Source organism: Mandrillus leucophaeus, unplaced genomic scaffold (assembly GCF_000951045.1).
Source record: "Mandrillus leucophaeus isolate KB7577 unplaced genomic scaffold, Mleu.le_1.0 Scaffold241, whole genome shotgun sequence".
Classification (NCBI taxonomy): domain Eukaryota; kingdom Metazoa; phylum Chordata; class Mammalia; order Primates; family Cercopithecidae; genus Mandrillus; species Mandrillus leucophaeus.
In genome coordinates, this window is record NW_012102488.1 from 1875691 (window position 1) to 1903120 (window position 27430).

A 27430-nucleotide genomic window follows, 5' to 3' on the forward strand; every position below is an offset into this window, starting at 1 on the left:
AGCTGGGACTACAGGCGCCTGCTACCACGCCCGGCTAATTTTTTGTATTTTTAGTAGAGATGGAGTTTCACCGTGTTAGCCAGGATGGTCTCGATCTACTGACCTCGTGATCCGCCCGCCTCGGCCTCCCAGAGTGCTGAGATTACAGGCGTGAGCCACTACACCCGACCCAGTTTTCCCTTTTTTACTGGGTAAGAGATTGAAGTCACTTGAGTAAATGTTGAGCAAAATTGATGTTAAAGATTCAATACTTAGACATGAATATCTAACATAAATGGAAAGTTGAAAATTCCAGTACAGAATATACATCAATTAGCCATGTTCACTAAAGTAGACGTGAACACTGACTCCATTTTTTGAAGATAGTCTCGCTCCTTACAAATAATAAAGGAGAATGTATATATGAGGAAACATTTAGAGAGTGTATTGAGTGTCCCCCAGTTTCAGAGTTAATCCATTTAAAAGATACATAATCTGCAAAAGTGCCTGTTTGAGCAATAAATAAATACTAATTGAATGAGGAGCCTCCTTCAGTTGAGGGGTAAGGTGTGGCTTTAGGCAAAGTCTGGCCACAATATTATGATGAAGCTATGAAATCAAATGTATATTTAACAAACACCCATGATATGCTCAAAACTGGAGTGGGGGAAATTTAAAGGTAAACAAGGCACTGTTCATAACGTAACAAAACATATAACTAAGGTTTAGAAAAGGCAAGTGTAGTACAGTGAGTCAAGTATTATGATGGGTGTTTAGTACAGAATGCTCTGGTGGTACGTAAAAGGGGCATCTGATACATTCTTGATTGATCCAAGAACACATACTGAAAGACGACACATCTAAGGTGAGATGTGAAGGATAAGAAAGTATAATTGGCCAGACAAGAGAGACTGGGGTACTAGGAAGTATTCCAACCAAAGACAACAAGTGGCAGTTGCAGATGTAGAGGTCAGAGAATATGGTGCGTTTTCTCAGAATGAATCAAAGACATAAATGTAAGAGCTGAAATTATAAAGCTCTTAGAAGAACACATAAGGGTAAATCTTCACAACCTTTGATTAGGCAGTAGTTTCTTAAATATGACACCTAAAGCACAAGCAACCAAAGAAAGAAAAAATAATTTGTACTTTAAAGTTAAAAATGTTTATACTTCAAAGAATACTATCAAAGTGAAAAGACAACCCAGAGAATGGGAGAAAATATTTGAAAATAGTATATCTGATAAGTGTCTAGTATCTACAATATAAAATGAACTCTTGCAATTTTGCAATAACAATACAATTTTTTAAATGGGCAAAGGAGGGCGAGTGTGGTGACTTCACCTGTAATCTCAACACTTTGGGAGACTGAGGTGGGTGGATCTCTTGAGGCCAGGAGTTTGAGACCAGCCTGGCCAACAGGGCGAAACCCTGTCTCTACTAAAAATACAAAAATTAGCTGGGCATGGTGGTGCATACCTGTAATCCCAGCTACTACTTGGGAGGCTGAGGCACAAGAATCGCTTGAACCCAGGAGGTAGAGGTTGCAGTGAGCCAAGATCACACCAGTGCACTCTGGCATGGACAACAGAATGAGACTCTATCTAAAAAAAAGCACACACACAAAACACAATTTGAAATAGGATTTGAATAGATAGTTCTCCAAAAAAGATATACAAATGCAGAATATGCATAAGAAAAGATGCTTAACATCAGTACTCATTAGGAGAATACAAACCAAAATCACAATGACATACCACTTCACATCTACTAGGATGGCTGTAATAAAAAAGACAATACCAAGTGTGCTGAGGATATGGAGAAATTGGAACCCTAATACATTACTAGTGTGAATGTAAAATGGTGGAGGTGCTTTGAAAAACAGTTTGATTTTTCCTCAAAATATTAAACATGGTGGTACCAGATGTTCCAGCAACTCCACTCCTAGGTATATGCCCAAGAGAATTGAAAACATGTCCACACAAAAATTTATACACAAATATTCATAAGCAGCAGCATTCATAATAGCCAAAAATTAGAAACAACCCAAGTCTATCAACTGATATGTGGATCAACAAAATGTGCAATAGCCATCCAGTATAATATTATTCAGCCATAAAATAAAATGAAATACTGATACACGCTACAATGTGAACCTTGAAAACTTTATGCTAAGTGAGAGTAGCCAGACACAAAAGGCCACATATTGTATGATTCTGTTTACATGAAATATCAGAATAGGTACATTTATAAAGACAGAAAGTAGGCAGGCATGATGGCTAACACCTGTAATCCCAACAGTTCGGGAGGCTGAGGCAGGAGGATTGCTTGAGGCCAGGAATTCAAGACAGCCTGGGCAGCATAGCAAAACCCTATTTCTACAAAAAAAATTAAAAATTAGGCAGGCATGGTGGCACAAGTCTGTGGTCCTAGCTACTCAGGAGGCTGAGGCAGAGAGATCACTTGAGACAAGCAGTTTGAGGCTTCAGTGAGCTATGATTGTGCCACTGCATTCCAGCCTGGGTGACGGAGCAGGACCCTGTGTCTTTAAAAAAAAAAAAAAAAAAAAAAAGATAGATTAGCAGTTGCCCAGGCCTAGGAGGACTAGTAGGAAGGGAAAATTGGGATTGTTTGCTAAAGGATATTGTGTTTCTTTTTGGGATGATGAAAATGTTCTAAAATTGGTTAGGGTGTTGGTTGCACAACCTTGTAAATACATTAAAAACCACTGAGTTGTATGTAGTAAAGGGGGGAACTTTATGGTATATCAATTATGTCTTCTAAAAAAGGCAACTTAGTATGCTTTTTGGCATGAGTTGGGGTTGAGGAATATGAAAAGATAATGCTGACTGAGTTGGAGGGATTTGGGTGAGTTCGGTTGAAAAGCTTTGACAGAGGTAATATGGCAGTTGGGAAATATCCTAAGAACATATAGTGATTACGAAGAGCATAGAGGGCCCAGTTGTGATTGGATGCCGTACATTTATAGTAATACTCTCTATTTTGTCTTTTTTTTTTTCTCCATCATCTTGAGCCAAAACTTAAGAGTTGATCTACTTCTGGTGTATAGAAAGATACAGTACAAGAGAATTGAGTGCTGGCAAAAGAACATTTGCAATGTAGCCGTCGAAGCTAAGCTGGACAGAGAAGGGAAAATCAAGGGCCATAAGAATAGAGGTTTGCATGTTTAAAGGTCAGTTGTAATAGGAGAATTAAGAGAGCTGAAATGATGGGAGATGGTGGTAAGAGATTTTTGGGTATGAGGTTGATAAACCAAGCAACCTGATGTTTTAAAGGAACCAGCGGTTTTGCATAAAGCCTGTAGCATGGAAAATGAAATGGGCAGAATCTCACCTCTCAATTCTGAGGTGTACGGTTGGAGAGGGAGTGGTGGGGAAGGAATATGCTGCATCTCTATGAAAAGACTTAGGGAAGTGGGGTTAGCATGTGTAAACTAAGAAAAGGGCGCTTGAAAAGAGCCAACCCCAGAAACCGGAAGTACAAATATGCTTCCAGCACTGTCCAACACATTTAGAATAACATAGTCACATTGGTGTGATCATCCCTATTACTGGGAAAGATTACTAGAGCAATCTTAGTTGAGGAACATTTCTTCAGTTCCACCTAATTTCCTTTGTTCTGGCCATATATTGACCATAGCAATGTTCTGATTATGACCTGGCCTGCTAGATGACTACAGAGAGAGAATGTGTTCACTGGTCAGTAAGTATCTGGTGCGCTTAATATAATTCTCATTACAATCTTTATAATCATTAAAATATTTTAAATTGGCACTCTTTTATGTATCAATTTTTTTCAGTGAGTGGTTAGTGTTAGAGGGAATTTTGGGATTTCCAAAGCTCAGGACTAGACCCTGGTTCAAAGTGTAAGTGGCAAAGTAATACCATTTTTGTGAGGCTTCCTGGTAGAAGCTGGATAAGTCCCCTCTACTAAGAAACATCTGCATGATAGACCTGTTTATATAAAGTGCAGTGAAGAGCCAAAGTTGTATATTGCTTTGCCTTTGAACAAATTTCTCTTCTTTCCCCTTCTAGAGCAGCATTCATCACATTTCTTAAGTGCTTTGCGTAAAATTTCAAAGTTCACTGTGACCCCCGTACTGGGACATCATCAGGCACAGATGCTACATGTGAAGGGCTTTTGGCAGTCAGTGGCTTGGTAGCCATGATTCCATTTGAATCACTCCCTCGTGGACCATATGAAACACATTCTCCCAGGATCCCAGACATATTATTGGGAATCATTGTATTTTCCAACTTACTGGACTAGTTTAGAGGCTTTTGGGTTTCACTGCACTTTTCTTCATTTCCTTCTTTTGTTGATCTTGGCCCCTTAACCTTCCACCCACTTTATTACTCATCTCTTAGGGACCTGACTACTCAGTAACACTGAGAAAAATGTATCTGAAACCATATGGGTTTGAGTACAGCAAACTTAAGAGAGGGGAAATAAAAAAGGAAAAAGTGTGTGTTCTCTGAACTTCCTTTGTTTATATGATCTGTTTATATGTTGTTAAGGTTAGGTTATCCAGCTGCCTCCCCACATTTCAGAAATGACTAAAGATACCTGGAAAACACTCTAACAGGGTCATGTTGGCATAGTGAATGAAAAGACACTTCATTTGTCCCCGCACCAGATAATATATCTTCTTTTGAGGCATAGGAGCAATGCCAAGAGCTTTAAATGCTGAATCTCAAGGTTCTTGAAAGGCCATTGACTTCTAGGCATTCTTTTAGAAAGAAACCAGTCAATGCCAGGCGCGGGGGCTCACACCTGTAATCCTAACACTGTGGGAGGCCAAAGCGGGCATATCACTTGAGGCTAGGAGTTCAAGACCAACCTGGCCAATATGGTGAAACCCCATCTGTACTGAAAATACAAAAATTAGCTGGGCATGGTGGCACGTACCTGTAATCCCAGCAACTTGGGAGGCTGAAGCACAAGAATCACCTGAACCTGGGAGGCGTGGGCAACAGAGCGAGACTGTGTCAAAAAAAAAAAAAAAAAAACCGCCAGTCAAGTGAGTTCCTTAAGGTATATACCTAGTCATTTGAATGTTTGCTCACTATGGATAGTCTATATGGTATCTAACAGATATTACAGTTTTCTTTTCATAGAATGAACATTGGCATTGGTGTGAGGTGATGTTAGCAGCCGTTAAAGCCCAGGCTTTAATCTGGCATTTGTATAATGTGAATTAAAACTTAAGTACACTTGAGTCAGAGTTATTCAGTAAAACATGTAGAATGGAATTTTGTGGCATTTATTAGAGCTATTCCACTTGTTAACACCTTGTCTTGAAGGAACTGAAAAGAGGTAGCAAGTGTTCCTGCAGTAGAATAAAGTGCTTACTCTGGTTGAGTGAGAAGTTCCTCTCTACCTTGCATGCTCTACCCACTGTAATGGGTAATATTTGTACAAAGATGTGTTTTTCCCATCAAGCTATTTATGGAACTTGGCCTGCTAAATAATAAACTTAGAAGTGAGAATAAGTAAGAATAAGGAATAAAACATCAATGTTATCTTTTGGAAATAAATCACTCCATTGAACATGGAGAATGTGGTCTTCGTGTCATCGGCATTTTCTTCATATTTCCGCTTCAGTGGAATGATCCTGGCTCTACTTTGCTGCTGTGCATTCCTTTTAATTGCTGTTTCACTAGGTCTCCTTAGCAGCAGCACCTGAAATAACTCCTGAGGAAGCTCCTAAGTGAATTCTCATAATTTGCTTCTCAATTCTCCCAGTTGATTGAGGCACTCTTTTTCTTGAGTGCTTTGCAGTTCTACGTAAGTGGCTGATGTTTGGGGTCACTGCTGAATGTTTTGTTTGAATATCCCTTTCATGATGAAGGGAAGGCTGCTGCTTTTAACTACATGGGATGATGCCCTTGGTGGTAAGCCTTGAAAGGCAAAAATCATTTGTCATAGTGATATGCTAAATGAAATTATTCTTTGTCACTTTGTCCTTTTGTCCGTTCAGTCTGATAACCTCAGTTCTTGTGATTTGTTTGTTTTCTTCAATTAAACTTAGTTGTTTCCTGTACCCAGGTGCATGCTATTTCTGCTCTTGGTTATGATGGTATGTGGAGCATATTTCTGACCTGGAAGTGTGGTTTCTTTGACTCAGAGCCACATCAGCATGCCTTCCATCCTCTACTTCCTTTGCATTATTTCCTTTTGGAGGGCTCAGTTTGCCACCATTTAATCTACAGATGATTCATCTGGGACTGAGAACTGGTAATGCTGTAATAACAATACCTTTCTTTATATAATACTCAATGCACTTACTACCTTAGACTTTCTCTGTTTATGAAGCACTTTCATTTTAATCCCTCACAGTAACCCTTTGCGTTAAGTCAGCAATTTTGTCTTAGTCTAAGATGGTGAAATTGTAGCTCAAAGAGCTTAAATAACTTGCTCAGAGTGGCAGTGCTTCTGAGTTACCCTGCTTAACAATTTCTACAGGAAATGAATACTTTTGAAGATACTCTGGATAAATAAAAAGGAATTTTCCAAACCACATCCCAGTTGTTAAAACCTAACTTGTTTTCAGTCTGGTCAGTTGATGAGACCAAGGTTAAAAGGCCCATTCACCATACAGTTTAAATTGATGTGTCCAAGTCAAGAAAATAAATAATTTAGGTCAGTTTTTATTCTGTTGCTTATGTGATAAAGTTCAGGAAGGCTGGCTCTTAAATTAGTGGAACTTGAAATGGAAATAATTAAGCCATTAATTTTTTTATTACTGTTCTCTTTTCCTTTCAGAGAGATGGAAAACTTGATGACTAGCTCCACCCTACCGCCCCTTTTTGCAGATGAAGATGGCTCCAAGGAGAGTAATGATCTGGCTACCACTGGGTAAGCAGCTGCTTTGGGACATTGGACTTCTCCATAGGCCTCAAAACAAAACTTCTAACAAAGGAAGAAGTCCTAAAGAGGCAGTTTTATATCATAAGAATAGAGGGTGCATTTGTTTCACTTTGCAGAGAGAGTGACAGCCATCATAAACCACTTTGTAATCTGCATTCAATTATCTTTTGCAGTGCTCTGGTTTTTGTGAACTGATACAACAATATGTGGAATCTAGCAAACATTGGTGACTCCAGTTAAGAAAATTATATAGTCACCGTTAAGGAAATACCTGCCACAGAGCTAGCTCTAAAAAACAAATGCATTTTCTGTTCAAATTGCCATAGATATTAAAATAGTTTTTTCCCAAAGATCAGATTTTTTAATGTGGTTCTTTATTCAAAATGCTTAGTAACTTCAGCTGAGTTCTGTTCTTTTCCCCATCCCACCTTGTTCTCCGTTCTGTGGGATCTTTTGAGAAATATGTAAAGAGATACAGAAAAGGGTTAATAACAGTAGTCTACCTCTTCCCTTAAAATCTCTGTTCCACTTGAATTTTTGTCCTTTCTAGATATTTAGAGGTTATTTGGCAAAGAGAAAATGTGTTCACTAATAGACTGAAGTGCTAGCTAATCCCTAAGATGAATTATTTTAATATTCTTTGGAGCTCTTTAAAAAATAGGCTATACTTTGTAATTCTGTTTCCTTCCCTCACATTTATTTCTGACCTCGTTGATACCCGCCTTTGACCTCACTACTCAGATGAAAGTATTCTCCAAGACTTTTCTAAAGGCTGCTTAGTTACTATATTCATTCAGTAAAAACTTTCTGAGTATCTACTATGTGCCATTGTTCTAGGCATTAGATAGAAAGCATTGATCAAAACAGATAAAAATCATAGGCCCTTTAAAGTTCGAATTCAACTTGTTGAATCAGACAATAAACAGAATAAATAAGTAAAACACATATTATGTTGATAAGAACTATAGTTTTGGTTTTTTTTTTGAGACGGAGTCTCGCTCTGTCGCCCAAGCCCCACCTCCTGGGTTTACGCCATTCTCCTGCCTCAGCCTCCCGAGTAGCTGGGACTACAGGTGCCCGCCACCTCGCCCGGCTAGTTTTTTGTATTTTTTAGTAGAGACGGGGTCTCACGTGTTAGCCAGGATGGTCTCGATCTCCTGACCTTGTGATCCGCCCATCTCGGCCTCCCAAAGTAGAACTATAATTTTAAAAAAGAAAAAAGTGGAGAAAAGGGATAGGAAGGGTTTGGGGATGCAGTTTTAGACAGGATGGCCCAGAAAGTGTTTAATGAGAAAGTGACTTGAATAAAGACCTGAAGGAAATAAGACAACTAGCATGCAGTTTTCTGGGGAAGATTATCCTAGGCAGAGGGAGCAGTAGGTGCAAAAGCCCTGAGGCAGGAGAGTTTCCATCTTACCGAAATAGCCAGGAGGCCGGTGTGGCTAGAGCACACATAGCAGCAGAAGAGGCAGTAGAGGATTACATCAGTGCTTCTCAAACATGAATTGCCAAGAGAGCTGATGAAAATGCAGATTCTGATTTAGAAAATCTGAAGACCAGAGATTCTACATTTCTAACAAGCTCCCAGAGAATGCCAGTTCTGTTGGTATGAGACCCATACTTTGGGTAAGAAGAGACTAGATCATAGGGATCAAAATGTTTTTTAGAGATCAAAATAAACCCTTTAACTTTTACTCTGAAGTGGGAGAGCATTGGAGGGTTTCAGGCAGAATTATATGATCTGACTTACGGTTTAATAAGATCCCTCTGACTGTTGTATTGAGAATAGAGTGAAGGGAGCAGAGGCTGGAACGAGGAGACCAGTTAGGAGGCTCTTAAAATAATTCAGGAGACAGATGATAGCCTGAAGAACCATCATCGGGTGACTTTCACAAGAGTGTTTTTGGTGGAATAGTAGGGGCAAAAACCTCATTGGAGTGTGTTTCAAAAATAATGGGAATGAGGGGTAGTGAGAAGTATAGAATTCTAGATATATTTTGAAGGTATACCAAACAGAATTTGCCTGAAAGAAAGGATGAGGAATGTAAGAAAGGAGAAAAAAAGTAGTCAAAGACAACTCAAAAGTTTTGGCCAAAGCAACTGGAGGGATGGAGTTGCCGTTAGCTTAGTTGGGGAAAACAGGACAAGTGTGGGAGGGAGTTATAGGAGCTCAGTTTTGGAAATTTTATGTTAGAGATGCTTATTAGATATCTAAGTGGAGATGTCACATATGCACTTTGATATCAGGTTCTGCTATTAGGGGGATGTTTAGGCGAGACAGAAAGTTGGGATTTATCAGCATATAACATTCAAAGCCACGAGACTGAGTGAGATCACCAAAGAAATGAGCACTCTATGGATGGAAGAAAGAAGAGATCTAAAGCCTGAGCTCTGGGATACTCCAGCATTTAAAAGTCAGACAGAGGCCGGGCACAGTGGCTCGTACCTGTAATCCCAGCACTTTGGTAGGCTGAGGTGGGTGGATCACTTGAGGTCAGGAGTTCGAAACCAGCCTGGCCAACATGGTGAAACCCCCGTCTCTAATTAAAAATACAAAAATCAGCCAGGTGTGGTGGCACGTGCCACCACACCCAACTACTTGGGAGGTTGAGGTGGGAGAATTGCTTGAATCCAGGTGGCAGAAGTTGCAGTGAGCTGTGATTGTGCCACTGCACTCCAGCCTGGGTGACAGAGCAAGCTCTGTCTCAAAAAAAGAAGAAAAAAGAAAGAAAGAAAGAATAGGAAGAGTCAATACAGTCTAAAACAAGTTGCTAGAAAGGTAGCAGAAAAGCCAGAATAGTGAAGGGTCCTGGAACCCAAGTGAAAAAAAAAAGTATTTCAAGGAAGGGGAAAAGATCAACGTGTCAGATGCTTCTGGTACATCAGGTAAGATGGGGGCTGAGAAATGACACTGGATTTAGCATGGGTGTCATTGGTGGCTTTGACAAGAGTTGTAAACACAAATCTCCTTTGAAGTGGGCTTAAGGGAGGAGAAGTCAGTAAGTATAAACAAGTTATTTCCAGGGGTTGTGCTATAAAGGAAAGGAGAAAAATTGGGACCTTAACTGGAAGTGGGATTGAGTTTTTTTCTTTTCATTTTGTTTTGTGTTAAGAGAATTAATGTCATACATATATGCCGATTAGACTGATCCTGTAGAGAGAAAAGAATTTGTATTGCCAGAAAGGACAGAATTGCTGAAAATCTGCCCCTGGGTAGACAAGAGTATGTGAGATCAAGGGTGCAAATAGAAGGGTTGTTGGCTTTAGCTAGGAACATGGATAGTTTATTCATGGTAACAAAAGATCCCCTTTTTTTTTTCCAGTCTTCGTCCAACTTGTCAACAAGAAGGCATGTGATGCCTTGGCCATTCCTGTTCACTTAAGTCAGGGATTCATGGGATTCTGTTTTCCCGTGTGAATTCCCAAGTGATTCCTGTCCACTTAAGTCAGGGATTCATAGGATTGCTACTCTTTCCCAAACCTAGTTCTTATATTTTACCGAAATAAGAATGTACAAGAATTAGTAACTTAAAAATTGATGGCACAGTTGAAATGAAAATGACAGTGAAAGAACAAGTTGTCTAACACATCCAAAATGATTGAAATATTTGGAAAACAGCCCTGCAGAGATCAAACTGGATCTCGATGGTACCTCTTTTCAGCGAAAATGATTGGCATTGATTTCATAGCTTCTTTTACTTAACCTTTTTTAAAGGACCTCAAAAATGTAGGAATCTCCTGCTAAAATCATCTATTATGTTTCCTAGAAAGGGTCAGAAAAGTATAATTGCTTTCAGTACCAAGACAGTCTGCTTCCTGTTTTCATCCATTTCTCGGTCCACTGTAATCTGGGATTTATTCTCATAATTCCACTAAAACTATACTTAACTAAAATTGGCAATGACCTTCAGGTCTTCAAATTTAGCAGATACTTTTTGGCCTATCTTATTTAACATCTGCAACTTTTTACTTGATTAGCCACTACCCTTCTCAAAAGTCTTCCTACCTTGGCCTCTGCAGTCGTCTTCTCTCCAGTTATCTTAATGCCCTTCTCAATCTCCTTCCTAGTTTTTTTACCTTGCTCATACAATGATATTGCTTCAGCGGAGTTCTATCCTGACTTTTCCTTCTTCTCACTGTCTTTCTGGAGAATATCTAGCACTGCCCATTATTTCCATGGGCTAACGCCTCTCAAGTCTATCTTTATGCCCTTTTGTTCCACTTCTGTTTTCCTGGGGCATGTTTCCAGTTGTCTGTAGTACATTTCTACTTAATTATATTACAAGTGTTTCACATTTATCATTTTCTTGTCTGTCTGTCTGTCCACACACACATACATACCCCTGTTCTTACCTTGGTTAATATTAAGTACATAACCATCAATTGGAAGCCTCAGAATTACCTTTGACTCTTCTTTTCTTTCACTATTAAAGTCAATCAGTTATTAAGTTCTCTCCATTCTACCTTTTTTTTTTTTTTTTTTGAGACAGAGTCTTATTCTGTCATCCAGGCTGGAGTGCAGTGGCGTGATCTCGGTTCACTGCAACCTCCATCTCCCAGGTTTAAGTGATTCTCCTGCCTCAGCCTCCCCAGTAGCTAGAATTACAGGCACTGCCATCATGCCCAGCTAATTTTTTTATTTTTAGTAGAGACAGGGTTTCACCATGTTGGCCAGTCTGGTTTTGAATTCCTGACCTCAAGTGATCCACCTGCCTCAGCCTCCCAAAGTGCTGGGATTACAGGCGTGAGGCACCACACCTAGCCATTCTGCCTCTTAAGTATCTCTTAGCTTTCCTTCTGCTCGGAATCCTGCCTGCCTTTGTCTCTCACTTAATCTATTACAGTAACCTCTTGATAGTCTCCCTTTCTCCTTTTATACCCAGTTCTTTCTATCTGGAATGGTGTTGTTTACCTTGATGAATACATACTCATCTTTTAGGACCTCCTCTATAAATTCTTTCTTCACATCCCTCCATACATACAAAATTCATCATACGCTCTACCATACCTCTATGGTACTTTTAACAAGCCTTTATTTTAGTACTTATGTTGCATTGTAATGATTCTCTGTAACACTATGGGTTGTGCATTCTTTCAGAATAATGACTGAATATTACTCTATTATCCATCTTTCTACCACTCTTGCTTTCGCAACTCCTCCCTCGGTCAAAAATGAAAACAAAAATACTCACTAGCACATGGCGTTACCTTTCCTTCTATTCCTTTGTCCACATGTAATAAGATAAGTCCACCTAAGACCCTACCATCATCTGTAGCTTCTTGTGTTCGCTCTTCAGAAGGGTGAAATCTGGTTTGCTAACTCATCTGGAACAGTATAGTGGGAGCAGGAAATAAGTACATCTGTCTGATTTATTAACATGTATACCTGAACTTACTGAACTTGATATTGTTCTTAGATGATCTAATTGTCAGTAAACGCTATAATCCAAGAAGAAATAGCCAATGAAATGTACCATTAAGAGATTTTTTCTTACACCCTTTAAGAACTCTTCTGTGATAGTTGGCAAACTGCCTCTACAACTCCCATTGCTATTCACTTTTTTCGTTAATAGTGTTTTCCCTTTACATTGGAGATACATGAAAGGTAGCATGTAAAAGTCAGATTCTACTGCATATTCAGAACTAAAACATGAAGTCTGTGTTTAGAGGCGATCATCTTTTTGAAGAAGATTATAGTTGGTTTTGGTAGGAGATGTCTTCATGGAACTGACCTGGCTTAATCAAGCACTGAAACCAGTTTTTTAAAACACCCTGTAACTTCTGTGAAGACATTGTTTACATTTATACAGATTACTGGGGGAATTAATTCAAGGACTGGCATGTGCTTTTGCTGGCAGGGAAATTTATCTAGAACCTTAGTAAACAGGTGGAGTTTTTGTGTTGTTGATACTTCTGCCTATTATTCAGGTTAAATCACCCAGAGGTTCCATACAGTAGTGGCGCCACATCATCCACCAACAATCCGGAATTTGTGGAGGATCTCTCCCAAGGTCAGTTGCTTCAGAGTGAGTCTTCAAATGCAGCAGAAGGCAATGAACAGAGGCATGAAGATGAGGTAAGCTGAAGTATCTCCTTCTGTTCCTATCCTCTGAAACTTCTGAAGAAGCAGTCACAAGGAAGGTGTGTTGATCAAGGTGTTGATCATCTAACCTTCTTATATTCTTAGGCTGATACCTGCAAAATTTTCTGTTTTCTATTTCTTGTTTTATACGGAACCATATTAATGATTTTAATGGCATAAACAGGTAGACTCTTCTTTCCCTGTTCCCTAAGAAATACCTACCTCATATTAGATGTTCAACAAATACTTGTTGAATGAGTGAATGATTTAATCATTAATAAGTAAGTAATAAGAAGTGTACATGCCCTTACTCAAGGCCACACTCTGCTCACCAAGCTCTGCTGCCTGGAGCCCTATGTGCCCAAAGGATTCATACTACTTACCAAATCCTTCACCCTCCCATAGGGAGTACCTTTCCCTAACTCACACAAAGGCATATGAGCCTGGGCAGTCATGCCCTTGTTGGACTTTCAGTGTTTCTTACAAATAACTGATTACATTGTCAGTGTTTTAAGGCACTCTTTTTTTTTTTTAGCCAATAAAGAGTGCCACCATTGATTTTTGTCTTTTTTCTTATTTTAAAAAAGCTGGCCGGGCCTGGTGGCTCATGCCTGTAATCCTAGCACTTTGGGAGGCCAAGGCGTGCGGATTACCTGAGGTCAGGAGTTCAAAACCAGCCTGGCCAACATGGTGAAACCCCGTCTCTACTAAAAAATACAAAAAATTAGCCAGGTACAGTGGTAGGTGCCTGTAATTCCAGCTACTTGGGAGGCTGAGGCAGGAGAATCTCTTGAACCTGGAGGTAGAGGTTGCAGTGAGCCAAGATACTGCACTCCAGCCTGGGCTACAGAGTGAGACTTTGTCTCAAACAAAAAAAAATTAATTTTTTATCTCTCCTATTGGCATTTTAAAAGATTATAATGAATGCTTAAAGCTTCTTAAATACCTTAAACCCAAATTGTTTTTTTTGAGATGGAGCCTTATTCTGTTGCCCAGGCTGGAGTGCAGTGGCACAATTTCAGCTCGCTGCAAACTCTGCCTTCCCAGGTTCAAGCTATTCTCCTGCCTCAGCTTCTCAAGTGTCTGGGATTACAGGCGCATGCCATCATGCCCGGGCAATTTTGTATTTTTAGTGGAGATGGAGTTTCCCCATGTTGACCAGGTTGGTCTCGAAATTCTGACCTCAAGTGATCCGCCTGCCTTGGCCCTCCAAAGTGCTGGGTTTACAGGTGTGAACCACCGTGCCAGCCCATAGTAACTTTAATGTAACTAGGTAAAAAAAAAAAAAAAAAAACTAATACCAAATACATAATTTGCCCAATGGTGAATTATCATACCATTTTATTTTATATACATTTGGAGGAGTAGAGTACTACAGTTAGTATTTAGATATTTTTGTCCTTGTTTATTTATCTTTTTCCTGTCTGAAATAAGAATTATTGTTTCCATGAAACATTAACTGATAGGGCTGTGTGTATTTGTAAAATTATGAAGTAAAAATATGATGTACCTTACATCTTATTTAAAGGGCCAAGAAAAAGGGCTCTGGTGAAACATCAGTGGTACCTCAGTCCTTTTCGTTTCTTTAGTTTTTTTCAGAGGTGATTCAATCTTTTGATTTAACTGGTAACTCAACATATAAAGACCTCTGACTACGAAATGTACATTTAGGCTGGGTGCAGAGGCTCATGCCTATAATCCCAGCACTTTGGGAGGCTGAGGTGGTTGGATCACCTGAGGTCAGCAGTTCAAGACTAGCCTGATCAACATGGCAAAACCCCATCTCTGTTGAAAATACAAAAATTAGCTGAGTGTGGTGGTGCATGCCTGTAATCCCAGCTACTTGGGAGACTAAGGCAGGAGAAACGCTTGAACCTGGGAGGCAGAGGTTGCAGTGAGCCGAGATAGCACCATTGCACTCTATCCTGGGCAAGAAGAGCAAAACTCTACCTCAAAAAAAAAAAAATTAAAATTAAATATACATCTAAAGGAACAAATTGTCAAGCCAAAGACCTCATCTTCATTTCAGATATACTTACTGAAATTTTTCTGAGACTTAGATATTAATGTAATATTCCATTTGCTATCTGCTATGGGAAATAAGCTAGTCTTTGAAAGTTACCAATGAGCAGCTCCCTTTGTGAGTTATTTTTAATCTCTGCTACAACTTGTTTCTTCCTTTGCCTGGTGCGTGTGACACCATCTCACTCTGATCTGACAACGTCTGCAGCTCTACCACAATGCTGCATGTGCTGCTGTATTTCCCATTTGGACACTCTCCTGTCAGGAATCAGGACCTGACGGTTGTCTGTGGGACAGTCATATGCATATGAAGGTCAAAGCTGAGTGATCATGGCACCTTTTATTCTCACACATTGTGATTAGCACAAAAATAGCCCTTTAATGCAAGATTTTGTAGTGTGGTATGTAAAAGAGTTTGCAAGTGAAGCATTTGGAGTTCCTCGAAAATTGCATTGCTGTCATTTATAATATCTACAACAGATATGGAGAGCTTTGAATATCCAGGGCCAAATTGAAACTCTTAATCCTGTTTTGTTGGTTGTTGTTTATTTTTGTTGTTGTTGGGTTATTTTGGGAGATGGTTGTTGTTTGGTTTTTGGTTTTTTATTTTGTTTTGTTTTGTAGCAACGAAGTAAACGAGGAGGTTGGTCCAAAGGAAGAAAGAGGAAGAAACCTCTTCGAGACAGCAATGCACCCAAATCCCCTCTTACAGGATATGTTCGGTTCATGAATGAGCGTCGAGAACAGCTTCGAGCAAAGAGACCAGAAGTCCCATTTCCAGAAATCACAAGGATGTTAGGCAATGAATGGAGTAAACTGCCTCCTGAGGAAAAACAGGTAATTGTTCTTATTCCTGACTCTTTGTTTGGTTTTGATTATATCTCAGAAATAACTTCCAAAAGAAAAGCAAAGAGGATGGACAGTTGATTCTGCAATTTTGTCACAGTGCCTAGGCGACCAGAAAAGCAGGGTCCATCATAGCAGTTTTCTCTAACTTAGTGATTTTTAAACTATTTGTTCGAGAGGTGTGAGCAGGGAAGGAGTCTAGGACTCCCCTCAACCAAAGCAGTACCACTTTTTATGCGCTGAGGTCACATAAGATTTTTGTAAGTGGTTCAGTATTAAGAAATCTACCAATAAAATATATTCCACTGAGCTAAATGAAAAGTTGTGAGTTAAATGAGAAAAAGTCACTTGACACAATTCTGCAGTTCACATAAGATTTTTAAGAAAAAAATGTTATTGCTTTAATACATTTTTTAAACTAGAGTTCTGGCAAATTAACCTGCTATTGAAAATAAAGCAAGAACAACTTGAATTCTTTCTCCTCTAAGACAGAAACTAACCTGATTGGCAAACTGAAATGAATCCATTTGTTAGAGATTCGAGAGGAATTAAGGACAAGATAGCCATGAGCTGGTTGAAAAACCACTAAATGGTCATGATTGTGGGAGTTGCTTTGGATTAAAAGTTCCCAGCATTCCCAGCATCTGAAAGATATCTATATTTCTTTTATGTCTTAAAATCTTTTATGACTTACACTTTTTAGAAAGGATTCCAGACACACTAAAACCAAATTGAAAAATACTCCCCTGGGAATTAATTGACTTCAGAAATTTTCAAAGAGATCAGATTCAGTTGCAACTTTTGAAGCTCTGTGTTAGTAGTAGCAAACTAGCAGAAGGCAGTGAATATTATCCATTGTTTTGGCACTATGTAGAAAAGGATAGTGGGCTGTACACACTATGTTGTTCTTTTCTTTTTAATTTTTCTTTATTTTAAAATTAATGTGTGCTCATTATTTAGATCCTTTTCAGAGAATACAGAAGTGTATAAACAAAAATGTAAAAATAACAGTGGTTGTTTCTTGGGATAACCACTATTACGTAGGACAAAGGTTTTGTGTTTGTTTTTGTTTTATTAACTTTTTTGTGGAAATAATTTCAAATGTACAAAAAGTTACAAACATAAAAATAGTACAAAGAACATCCAAACACTCTTTGCCCAGATTCACCTATTGTTAACACATTTTATTCCATTTCTCCATTTCGATATGCACTTATAATATGCTCAGTCTTTCTCTCTCTGTCTCACTCTCACACACACACACTTGCATGTGTACACCCAGACACACAAAATTTTGTTTTAGTCATGTGAGGATAAATTATATACCCCCAGAATATTTCAGTGTTTATTTCAAAGAATATTTTCTTATATAACCATAGTATAGTCATCAATTTCATAATTTTTCATTAACAATACTTTAATCTGTCATCCATATGTTGACCTAACCTCATTTCTTTATAACATTTTTCCATTCCAGAACAGGTTCCAGTCTAGGGTCAGGTTTTGTGTTTAGTAGTCAAGTTTCTTTAGCTTAAACTGGGATATTTGCATAGTCTTTCTTTTTCTTTTATAACATTGATATTTTTTTAAAATACAGTTCCCTTCTGCTTCCCCCGCTTCTTTTACCTTTAACAGAACATTGCTTATTGTGTATTTTTCAGATGTTTCCTCATGATTAGATTGAGGTTACGCATTCTTGGTGGAATGACTTGCATAGGCGGTATATCACATATGCAGGCACACATATGTGTGTTTCTTTTGTTTCTCACTGGTAATATTAATTTTGCTTACCTGGTACATGATTTAAATTCTCCTTTGTCATTAGTAATCTATGGGGAGACAATTTAAGAACATGCAAATAGTGTGTTCTACATCAACATTTTCCCCTAGATTTAGCATCCATTGATTATTTTTGCCTGATTTAATCTTTATCATTATGGTTACAACGTGATGATTTTTCCAACTCCAGCACTCCCTTCACATTTACCAGTTAGCCTTCAGCATTCTAATCTAAGCAAGATCTCGGCTTACTGCAACCTTGACCTCCTGGGCTCAAGCACCCCTCCCACCTCAGCCTCCTGAGTAGCACATACCACCAAACCTGGCTAATTATTTTATGTTTTGTAGAGACGGGATCTCACTTTGTTGCCCAGCCTGGACTCAAACATCTGGGCTCAAGCAATCCTCTTGCCTCAGCCTCCCAACATCCTTTGATTACAGATATGAGCCACCATGCCCGATCCCCTACCCCCATTTATTTATTTGTTTGTTTGTTTGTTTGTTTGTTTTTTGAGATGGAGTCTTGCTCTGTCGCCCAAGCTGGAGTGCAGTGGTGCAATCTCAGCTCATTGCACCCTCCGCCTCCCAGATTCAAGTGATTCTCTAGCCTCAGCTTCCCAAGTAGCTGGGACTACAGGCGTGCACCACCACGCACGCCCAGCTAATTTTTGTATTTTTAGTAGAGATGGGGTTTCAGCATGTTGACCAGGCTGGTCTCGAACTCCTGACCTCAAGTGATCCACCCACCTCGGCCTCCCAAAGTGTTGGGATTATAGGCGTGAGCCACCATGCTCCTACCCCCATATATACCCCCATTTATTGTATTTGTATGGTAACAAATCATTGGTATTATGTCTATTATAAATCATACTAATAATCGTATGAAGTTTCTTCTACTAGTTTATATTGTATTACTATACTTAATTATTTTGGTGCTTAAATTGTACCAGATTTGGCCAGTTGGGTATCCCCTACATCTGGCTCTTATGTGGGACAAGGTGTTTAATATAATTTCTGAGTGTGTTTTCCATTCATTTAGAAGCAGTATTTTTATACTTTCTTATACTTCCTTTTGATGAATGAAAAGGGCAAAGCATTAAACAAAATAATCCTGGTAGAGCAATGAACTTTGTTTAAATAATTAATAGCACAAAGCAATCAAAGCATGTAGATAGAGGTTGTCTCACAGTAGTCCATTTTTAGGTCCATAGGATGAGATCATTATTTTTATGTTCTTTGTGTCTCCTAGCTTCATTGCTCCAATCTTCTGGCTCTTAAAGGGCCAATTGATGTATGACATCATCCCCTCAAAATGGGCTGGAGACAGCAAAACAAAGTAATATTCTATTCCTTCCCCTGGGAAGACTAAGTGTGCCTATGTGGTGTGCAGATCTCATGAGGATGGCTCTAGTGGCCATGTAGAGTTCTATCTATAGAGTTAGAAGAATAACTAATCATCTTCATGAATTTTTTATAAGAATGATCTCAATAGAACTTGTCTTCATTAGGTTAGAAAAGGCAATAATTAGTCTAAAAACTCATAATGACCTATTTCTTTTATAATTGAGAGGTTATATTTTATTCTATTCATACAACTCTTATTTTTCTGATTCTTTTTTAAGGCATATTCCCTATATTCTTTTCTTCCCATGTTCTAATTGTCCCATTTTCTTCAAATAGGTAGTTTAATTTTATTTAAATAAGATCTCATTTTCTTGAAAATAATTCTGTGTTTCTTTCCTAGCGCTACCTTGATGAAGCAGACAGAGATAAGGAGCGCTACATGAAGGAACTGGAACAGTATCAGAAAACTGAGGCCTACAAGGTCTTCAGTAGGAAAACCCAGGACCGTCAGAAAGGCAAATCTCATAGGCAAGGTATCAAAACCAGAACCAAATGTATTTGTAATTTGTTGTGGGTGATGGAGTGTCATAAAACCAACTGTTAAGAGTGGTAACTAGAAAAGACGTGTTTCTGTTTTCTCTCCACTATCCAGTGTTCACTTACAAGCATTATTTTGGAATTTTATTAAAATCACATTGCTCTCATTTAGAAATTTCAACTGGGTTTCCATGTCTGTTATCGATGATTTTGGCTTGTCCTCCAAGACCCCTGTTAGTTGCCTGCCTGCCCTTTTCCTGATTCCCAGTTTAGGCATTTCTCTGCCTATAAGCAAACCTATCTACAAAATTATATCAGTAACAGTAACTTGCCTTTAACACTTCTAAGACTTTCATGTGTCATTTTTGAAGCACCATCCACAACTAGTCTATTTTTCCTTAGCCATCACATCTTCTCTCTACTTGGGCATCTGGCCTGCTAAAATTATAGATGTTGTACAAGTAGTCTTTGGTTTGTGTCTTCTGTCTACTCTTTCACCCTGTTCTCCCTAAAGTTAAAAACTGTGTCTTCTGTTTCTCTTATGCCTAATTATGAATTCTAATTCTGTAGGTATGGGGTTCCCTTACTTTTGTTGGCAGACCAATTAATAAAGCCTTAAGGAAAAATATAATATGTTATGAGAATCTACATATATCAGCAGGTTTTATAGTTTGGCACAGTCATACACTTCGATTTGGTTATTGCTTTCTTTTTAAATGTAATGTTCTCTTATTCTTTTATATTTTTAGATGCAGCCCGGCAGGCCACTCATGATCATGAGGTAATTAGCCATCTGTCTACATACCACATATATGTATTTATAATAATGTTGCTTTTTGAAATGCTACTGGATTTTTTTTTTTTAAGGAATGCAGAGTATTTCCTATATCATAATTCAGATTAAATGAGATACTTTAGCTTGGGGGTTCTTAGCATATGGCAGACACTTATGTTGTGTGTCTGTCATTGAACTACAGCCCCTAACCTCAATCCTTTCCTGTGATCTAAGAATTTTATTGGCTTTAAATGCCAAAGATGGCTGGAATTTGGAATGAAGTATGGAAATCAGGGCTAGCTGAAAGCTATAACTTGACCATAGTTTATCATCACCACATACTTTAATCTGACTCTCAGAAAAGTTGTTATTTAAAGAATCCAGCATTTGCTTAAAATGAACTGTTCAGCTACAATGTCGATAGAGCACAAGCACCAGTATCTCATTTTTTTGTTTGTTTTGTTTTGTTTTGTTTTGTTTTGTTTTTGAGATAGAGTCTCACTCTGTTGCCCAGGCTGGAGTGCAGTGGCACAATCTCGGCTCACTGCAACCTCTGCCTCCCAGGTTCAAGCGATTCTCCTGTGTTAGCCTCCCAAGTAGCTGGGACTACAGGCTCGTGCCACCACACGCGGCTACTTTTTTTGCATTTTTAGTAGAGACAGGGTTTCACCGTATTAGCCAGGATGGTCTCGATCTCCTGACCTCGTGATTCACCTGCCTTGGCCTTCCAAAGTGATGGGATTACAGGCGTGAGCCACCATGCCCTACCCAGTGTCTCAGTTCTTACACCTCCTTTCCTATTCCCTCACTTCACTAGCACGTGTTTGTATACTGGTTTCTTTCCTCCCACTTGGTTCAGCCCCATTGATAGGATTTAGGCCTATGTTTTTGTGTGTATGGGATTTAGGTGTGTGTGTTATTTCAAATTATGTTTCCTCCTTCAAACTTTTGTTTCCTCCAACTTCCTTTAACCTTCATGGCTCTCTATACTTCTCTTATGTGCTTAGCTGATCTGACCTAAGGGTTTTGAGGTAATTCAAGGGCTCACACTCTTTGGTTGTAATTTCTTTGCGGACATGCACAGTCTAGTTTTCATCTTTATATCCAACCCTATACCACCTATCATGATACCCTTACCTTGAGAAGGTATTCCATAAGTGATTATTTTTGTACAAGAATCTATTCAAAGTTGACCTGAAATAACTGGGAATTTGAACAAAAAGAATTTTCTGATGTACTATTTTACATGTATTTGTTTTTTTACCAAATCAAGGAAATGTTGGTTACCTTAAAACATAGAGAAAAGATTCAGATTCACAGGTCAAATAGATGTTATTACCATCTATGAACTATAAAGTGAGAAACATAGTAAATATTTGCATTTTATTCTTCAGATAGATCCCATATAAATGTAATTATATATGACATTCTATGCTCTAATTCGGATGAAATGTTATGTTTTTTTGCTGGAGAAACTTTGTATGTATTCTTTGTATTGTAAATCATAATAATGTTGCAAACTTTTCATATTAGCAGACATTTGTATAATTACTTCTATCTTTCTTTGCCTGTGTGCCCAACTATCAATATCATGAAATTTCCGTACTTCTTTTTTTCTCTATTTTATAGCTTCTCTATCCTTAAGAGTTACCAAAGAGAATTTGGACAGTAATCTGAAACATTAGAGCTCACATTTTCTAGTCAGTCGTCTGAATAGGTGTCAATCATCTGACTCATTTCATCACTATGAATTTTGCTGGCCAAACTATATGCGACATTTTTGTCTTCAGTAAACTTGATAGTTGCAGTCAGAAAACATGTAGATTTGGTCTGTATCGTAGAATCTGCTGCTGATAATTTGAGAAGTGAAGGTGTTTATTCAGATACATTAGTATAATATGAATTTCTGTAATGTCTGTGATTTGTGAAAAGAAGTGAGTCTCTATGTTTCCCTGTTACAGGATTAGACTAGACACATGTTAAACCAAACAAAAAAAAGGAGTGAGCAGATGGAGAGCGAACAGTTGTTTCTTAAAAGGTTATACAGTAGGTTCTGTAAATCCATGTGTTGGTATGCCCACAGCAGGATAAAGCTCCTTTAGTAAGCGTGTTGATCCAATTAATGTCCCTTACTTTAGCCATTTTTATTTTTCACTGAACAATATGTTTCCTAAATTAGATAATTTTAGAACAATTGCAATATAAAAGAACTGATTTGAAAGTTTTAAAACTGTTTTTAAACACTGTTACCCAGTAATTTTCTTACATATAACTTCTTAGTATAATAGAAGTTCAGAAAAATAGAAAGCACTGTGGGTGAAAAGCAGCCACAGAAGGAGCCCATGGAAAGGAGTAATTGAATCAGGACTTTAAAATGACCTAGGTTTTGTGGAGACCTCAGGGTGGGTAAAATGGCTCGAGCAGAGGTATGAGTAAGTTTTTATTAAAAGAGCAAATATCTTGCATTGTCTAAAGACCATAGATCCTAAATACATACTTATTTCCCTTTACTTATCCTATGAGGAGTAAAACACTGAAACTTAGTGATCCTCTCAAGTGACCACCTCATTTTGTCAGTGAGGAAAGTGACTTGCCTAAGACGGTATATAGAATGGAAAGAATTTACCCAGAATCACTTACTGAATTAAATTGGAGGCAGAATTGTGACGGAAACCCAGGCCTTCTGTGTCATAGTCTAGCATTCTTGACAGCACAGTGCCATGCTACGTAGCATAAACGACACAGTGTTGAAAGTAAAAATGGGCCTGGTTGCCCGAGATGTCAGCAAAATGTGTTGGTAGTTAAGTAAACTATTTGGTTTGTGTATAGTAAAGAAACCTATTGTATTCCAAATGAAACTTGGATCCCTAAGTCATTGTTACCAAGGCAGGTACTGGAGAGAGCATATTAGAGCTGAAGAAATGCTGACCTGAAAGCCATTCTGCATAGCAGTGGGGCACTTCAGGGTGGTACACAATGTTAAGAGCATTTCCCAAAGTAAAAGGCTCTTGAGAGAAGCACATATCACACTCTTTGAAATTCTGGCCCTGGGACTAGATCACAGCAAGATAAGTTCAGTTCAAAAGGGCCTCTTTTCTCTTAACCTCCATTCAATATCCAGAATGGAAAACCAAAGTGAAGAATATTCTTGCTCCTCTCAAATCGAAAGCCAGCCCACTAGACCCAAGAGTTAGCTAGTATTACTCTCAAGAAAGTGTCTGTATCTCATGTGAAAACTAAGATAGAAACAATAATTTTGTTTCTCCTTTAATTTATGAGAAATGACAGAATGACACTCAGCCTGAACAAATTAGACCCTTTCAGTGAAAGGGTAATCAAATCCTTATGATTTTAATCCCTTGAGCTATCCTTGGAGCAGCTTAAGTACACCCAAGCCCCCAGGAGGATCCTCTCCATGCCATGAAATGTGCTCAGTAATGGAAGAGCGCTGATGTTTTTTATTACCACTCTTCCATTAAGTAGAATTTCTCTGTTACCTTTCAGAGACTGAACAGTTTCATTTAATTGCTTTAATGTTTCTTATTTTGTGCTCTAAGAATCTGTACCAAGGGGCAGTGTGTTAATGCACCTATATGTGGTGCTGGCCTCTGCCCTTACATAATTAGCTTGGTTTGGACTGCTCTGGCAAAGGAGAGAAAAGATTACCAGTCTGAGGAGAGTCAAGACCTTGGAGAGGGATCTTTGTACCATGGTAATGGGAGCCAAGCGTCTCCACTTTACCCATCTAACTGGCAGATATTGAGACGTATGGCTAGGTAACTGATCTCATGTAACTGCAGTTAAGTTGGAGACTAAATAAGATAGGATGATAATGTCCTAAGTCTTTATGCTAAGTCATCTGTGGACTTATGTTTGTATCTGTTATGCCTTGTGCGTGTTGGGATTATGTGTCATAAGTTTTGTTTTCCTGCAGCAGCCCAGTAACAGTTAAAGCATATGGGAAGCCAGCAAATTTGAGAGAAAGCCACTGCAAAATATGGCTAAGATTCCTTCTGGAACCAGCCTTTCTTGTTCATACATTAATTTCCATTGAAATCCCCTAGGAACTGGCTGGAGGTAGAACTTTGCATGTTGAAACTTGGGACTTTCAATTGATAATTTTGTTGTTTATTTTCAAGTTGTTCTGGGAAACTTTGCTTTCTTTTGTTAGGAAGAAAAATACAAAGTAGAAATTAAGTGTTCTGAAATTACATAGCTTTTCAGTGTCTTTCTTGCTCAGCTGCCATTGGCAGGTGGTTCACACAGCCCAGCCCCCTTACTAGGCAGCCACCATTATGAAAACAGGAGCTCAGGTGTCAGATTTCCCTCTTAAGCTGTGAACTGCTTAGCTTTTCTACTGGGCACCAAGTCATTTTGGGGTTCAAAGATTTAGAAAACTAGTGGAGGCCGGGCACAGTGGCTCAAGCCTGTAATCCCAGCACTTTGGGAGGCCAAGGCAGGTGGATCACCAGAGGTCAGGAGTTAAGACCAGCCTGGCCAACATGGCGAAACCCCATCTCTACTTTAAAAATACAGAAAATTAGCCAGCCATGGTGGTAGGCACCTGTAACCCCAGCCACTTGAGAGGCTGGGGCAGGAGAATTGCTTGAACCCAAGAGACGGAGGTTGCAGTGAGCTGAGATCGCGCCACTGCACTCCACCGTAGGCAACAGAGAAAGACTCCGTCTCCAGAAAAAAAAGAAAAAAAGCCAGTGGTGACAAGAGTAGGAAAGATACATTCTATCTAGCTTTGAACAGTTGTTTATAGGAATGAAATATAGGTATTATGTTTGCATGTTTTTCATGTTATAAAGGTCCTGGGATCTTAAGATTTCACTAACAGTTTCTTCACTTCTCACTTCCTGCCATTTTACCACCTTTGTTATGGAAAATTTTGAACACTATGCCAAGGCACTTAAAATTAATATTCACAATGCTTTCAACTTCAAATTCATTTTAGAAGTGACAGCCAAAGCATCTTGAATTATTGACTTTATTCTTAAAGATCATTGTGGAATATATTTTGCAATGATCTTGTGAGGCTTTTTTACTTTTAATGGCTTATTGGTGAATTAATTTTAGGCTTTGTTACTCTTTTGTATCTCACATATTCCTCTGCTTTCTAATTTTTAGAACCTAGTTATTTCTGATTTCTTGGTCTTGTATGTATGTTTGTTTGTTTGTTTTTCCTGTGTCTAAAGAAAATCTGAAAGACCCCAAAGATAGGCTGCCTCTCATAAGTAAATAGAAGTACCAATGGAATATCATAGTTATTGCTCGTAGCTGTCAGATTTCTGCTTAAAATTCTTATTGTCCACTCTGCAGATTTATATTGCATAATCTTAGGGAACATTTTACATGCATAACCAACAAAAGTGACTGAAAAAAAACACTCTTTCTCAATTCCCACTGCAATCACTTTCACAACTGTATACTGTTGACTATTCAAAATACAAGGCTAAGAATTGGCTTCAAATTCTCCATTAGGGAAATTTACGTAACGTTGTTTTAAGGTTTCTAATTACACAGTAGTTGTACACCTGAGAGAAGTGAATATTTTACCTGCTTAAGCTCTATGAAAGTTGGATTCCAATGGAAAGATGAATACATTTCCCTCACAGACTCACCTGGACTGATTCCTGCTCACCCTATTCTTTTTTAAAGAAGACGTGATCATTGTCTTCAGGCACTATTATTTAATTTAGCTTCTATTAAGAATTAACTGTTTTGTTCCTCTTGATTCACAGAAAGAAACAGAGGTAAAGGAACGGTCTGTTTTTGACATCCCTATATTTACAGAGGAATTCTTGAACCATAGCAAAGGTGATTACTGAAGTTTCTTTTTGTGTTTCTCAGATTTTTGACAGGGGACTTACTTCTCAGAAGAAATGCATTGTTCAAAAGCAATGGTAGTGTTATCCCTCCTTAGGACTAGTCTAAAGGAAGAAGAACTGCCTCTATTTCACTCTATGGTAAAGGTAGCTGCTCAAAGACCAGTGAAGGAAAGTTAGGCCATTGTTGTCAAAGCTTCTTTGGTCTCTGGATGAAAGGAAATAAATGCAAATCACAAATTCACTTGTCTTCAGACTCTGAGCCTGGAACCCTTTGTACAAATAAAAACTTACATGGGAGTCCAAAATATAAAATAACTAAGAGCAAATCTGATCCCATTGTAGTAAAGATGGGTACCTACAGCTGTGCTTGGCCAGTCTCCCAGGATCCCCCTGCAAAACCCCTCAGGCTTCTCATTGTACAATTTTAAAAAGCAAAAACTAACAAAAAAATACTGGGAATTGAAACTGTTGCAATCTTACGTATGAAATGTGACTAACTTTAAGAATTAAAATAGCTCTGGGGAGTCAGGCGTTTCATTGCTGAAATTGCTATCTGGAATGCCATAATGAGAATAGGAAGATGAGGTGGGGTAGCTAAATTAGAGGCAGCTAAGCAGAACTTCCCTGTAAGAGTCATTGGGACTCCTCAGAGACTCCTTCTAGTGCTGCATGTGTTCTGTGGGATGTATGTCCTCAGCTCGGGAGGCAGAGCTCCGCCAGCTTCGCAAATCCAACATGGAGTTTGAGGAGAGGAATGCAGCCCTGCAAAAGCACGTGGAGAGCATGCGCACAGCAGTGGAGAAGCTGGAGGTGGATGTGATCCAGGAGCGGAGCCGCAACACAGTCTTACAGCAGCACCTGGAGACCCTGCGGCAGGTGCTGACCAGCAGCTTTGCCAGCATGCCCTTGCCTGGTAAGTCTTCCTGCCTGAGAACTGTCAGGGACAGGGGTGTGTGTGTTGTGGGGAGCAGGATGCTATTTATGTTAGTACTGGTGTGGAAAGGTTGAAATCTCCTCCAGAGGAAAATTAATTAAAATACATTTTTTCTCCTCTGGATATAAAAGAATGTCAGTATTGGCTAAAATCATCCAATGTTTCAGGCTCTCTGGTCATTCAAATTTTTGTCTATTTATATTTTAATATCTGTTTTCCTCTCTTTTAAGCTTAATTTGCTATTCAGAACACTGGAAACTGAGTAGTAAATCTTGAGGAGAGTGCTTCCTCTTATGTATGTTTGTTTGCTTTGTAGTTTCTGTTTTAACGGGAAGGAGGGGAAAATGAACACTGGTATTTCTTATATACTCTTTCATTTTGAGGATAGTCAGCAGAAAGCTGAGAGAG

General features: G+C 38.7%; 1 protein-coding gene across 1 annotated transcript in view; it reads left to right on the plus strand.

The window, feature by feature from the left end:
- Positions 1-27430, plus strand: part of HMG20A (high mobility group 20A) — a 67278-nt gene that overhangs the window by 35149 nt on the left and 4699 nt on the right. Inside the window, exons 2-8 of the mRNA XM_011982677.1 lie at positions 6815-6857; positions 12798-12945; positions 15598-15810; positions 19343-19475; positions 20229-20260; positions 26002-26077; positions 26786-27001. Of these exons, the coding sequence (XP_011838067.1) occupies positions 15700-15810; positions 19343-19475; positions 20229-20260; positions 26002-26077; positions 26786-27001 (568 nt within the window). The 5' untranslated portion in view covers positions 6815-6857; positions 12798-12945; positions 15598-15699. The remainder of the gene's footprint in view (positions 1-6814; positions 6858-12797; positions 12946-15597; positions 15811-19342; positions 19476-20228; positions 20261-26001; positions 26078-26785; positions 27002-27430) is intronic.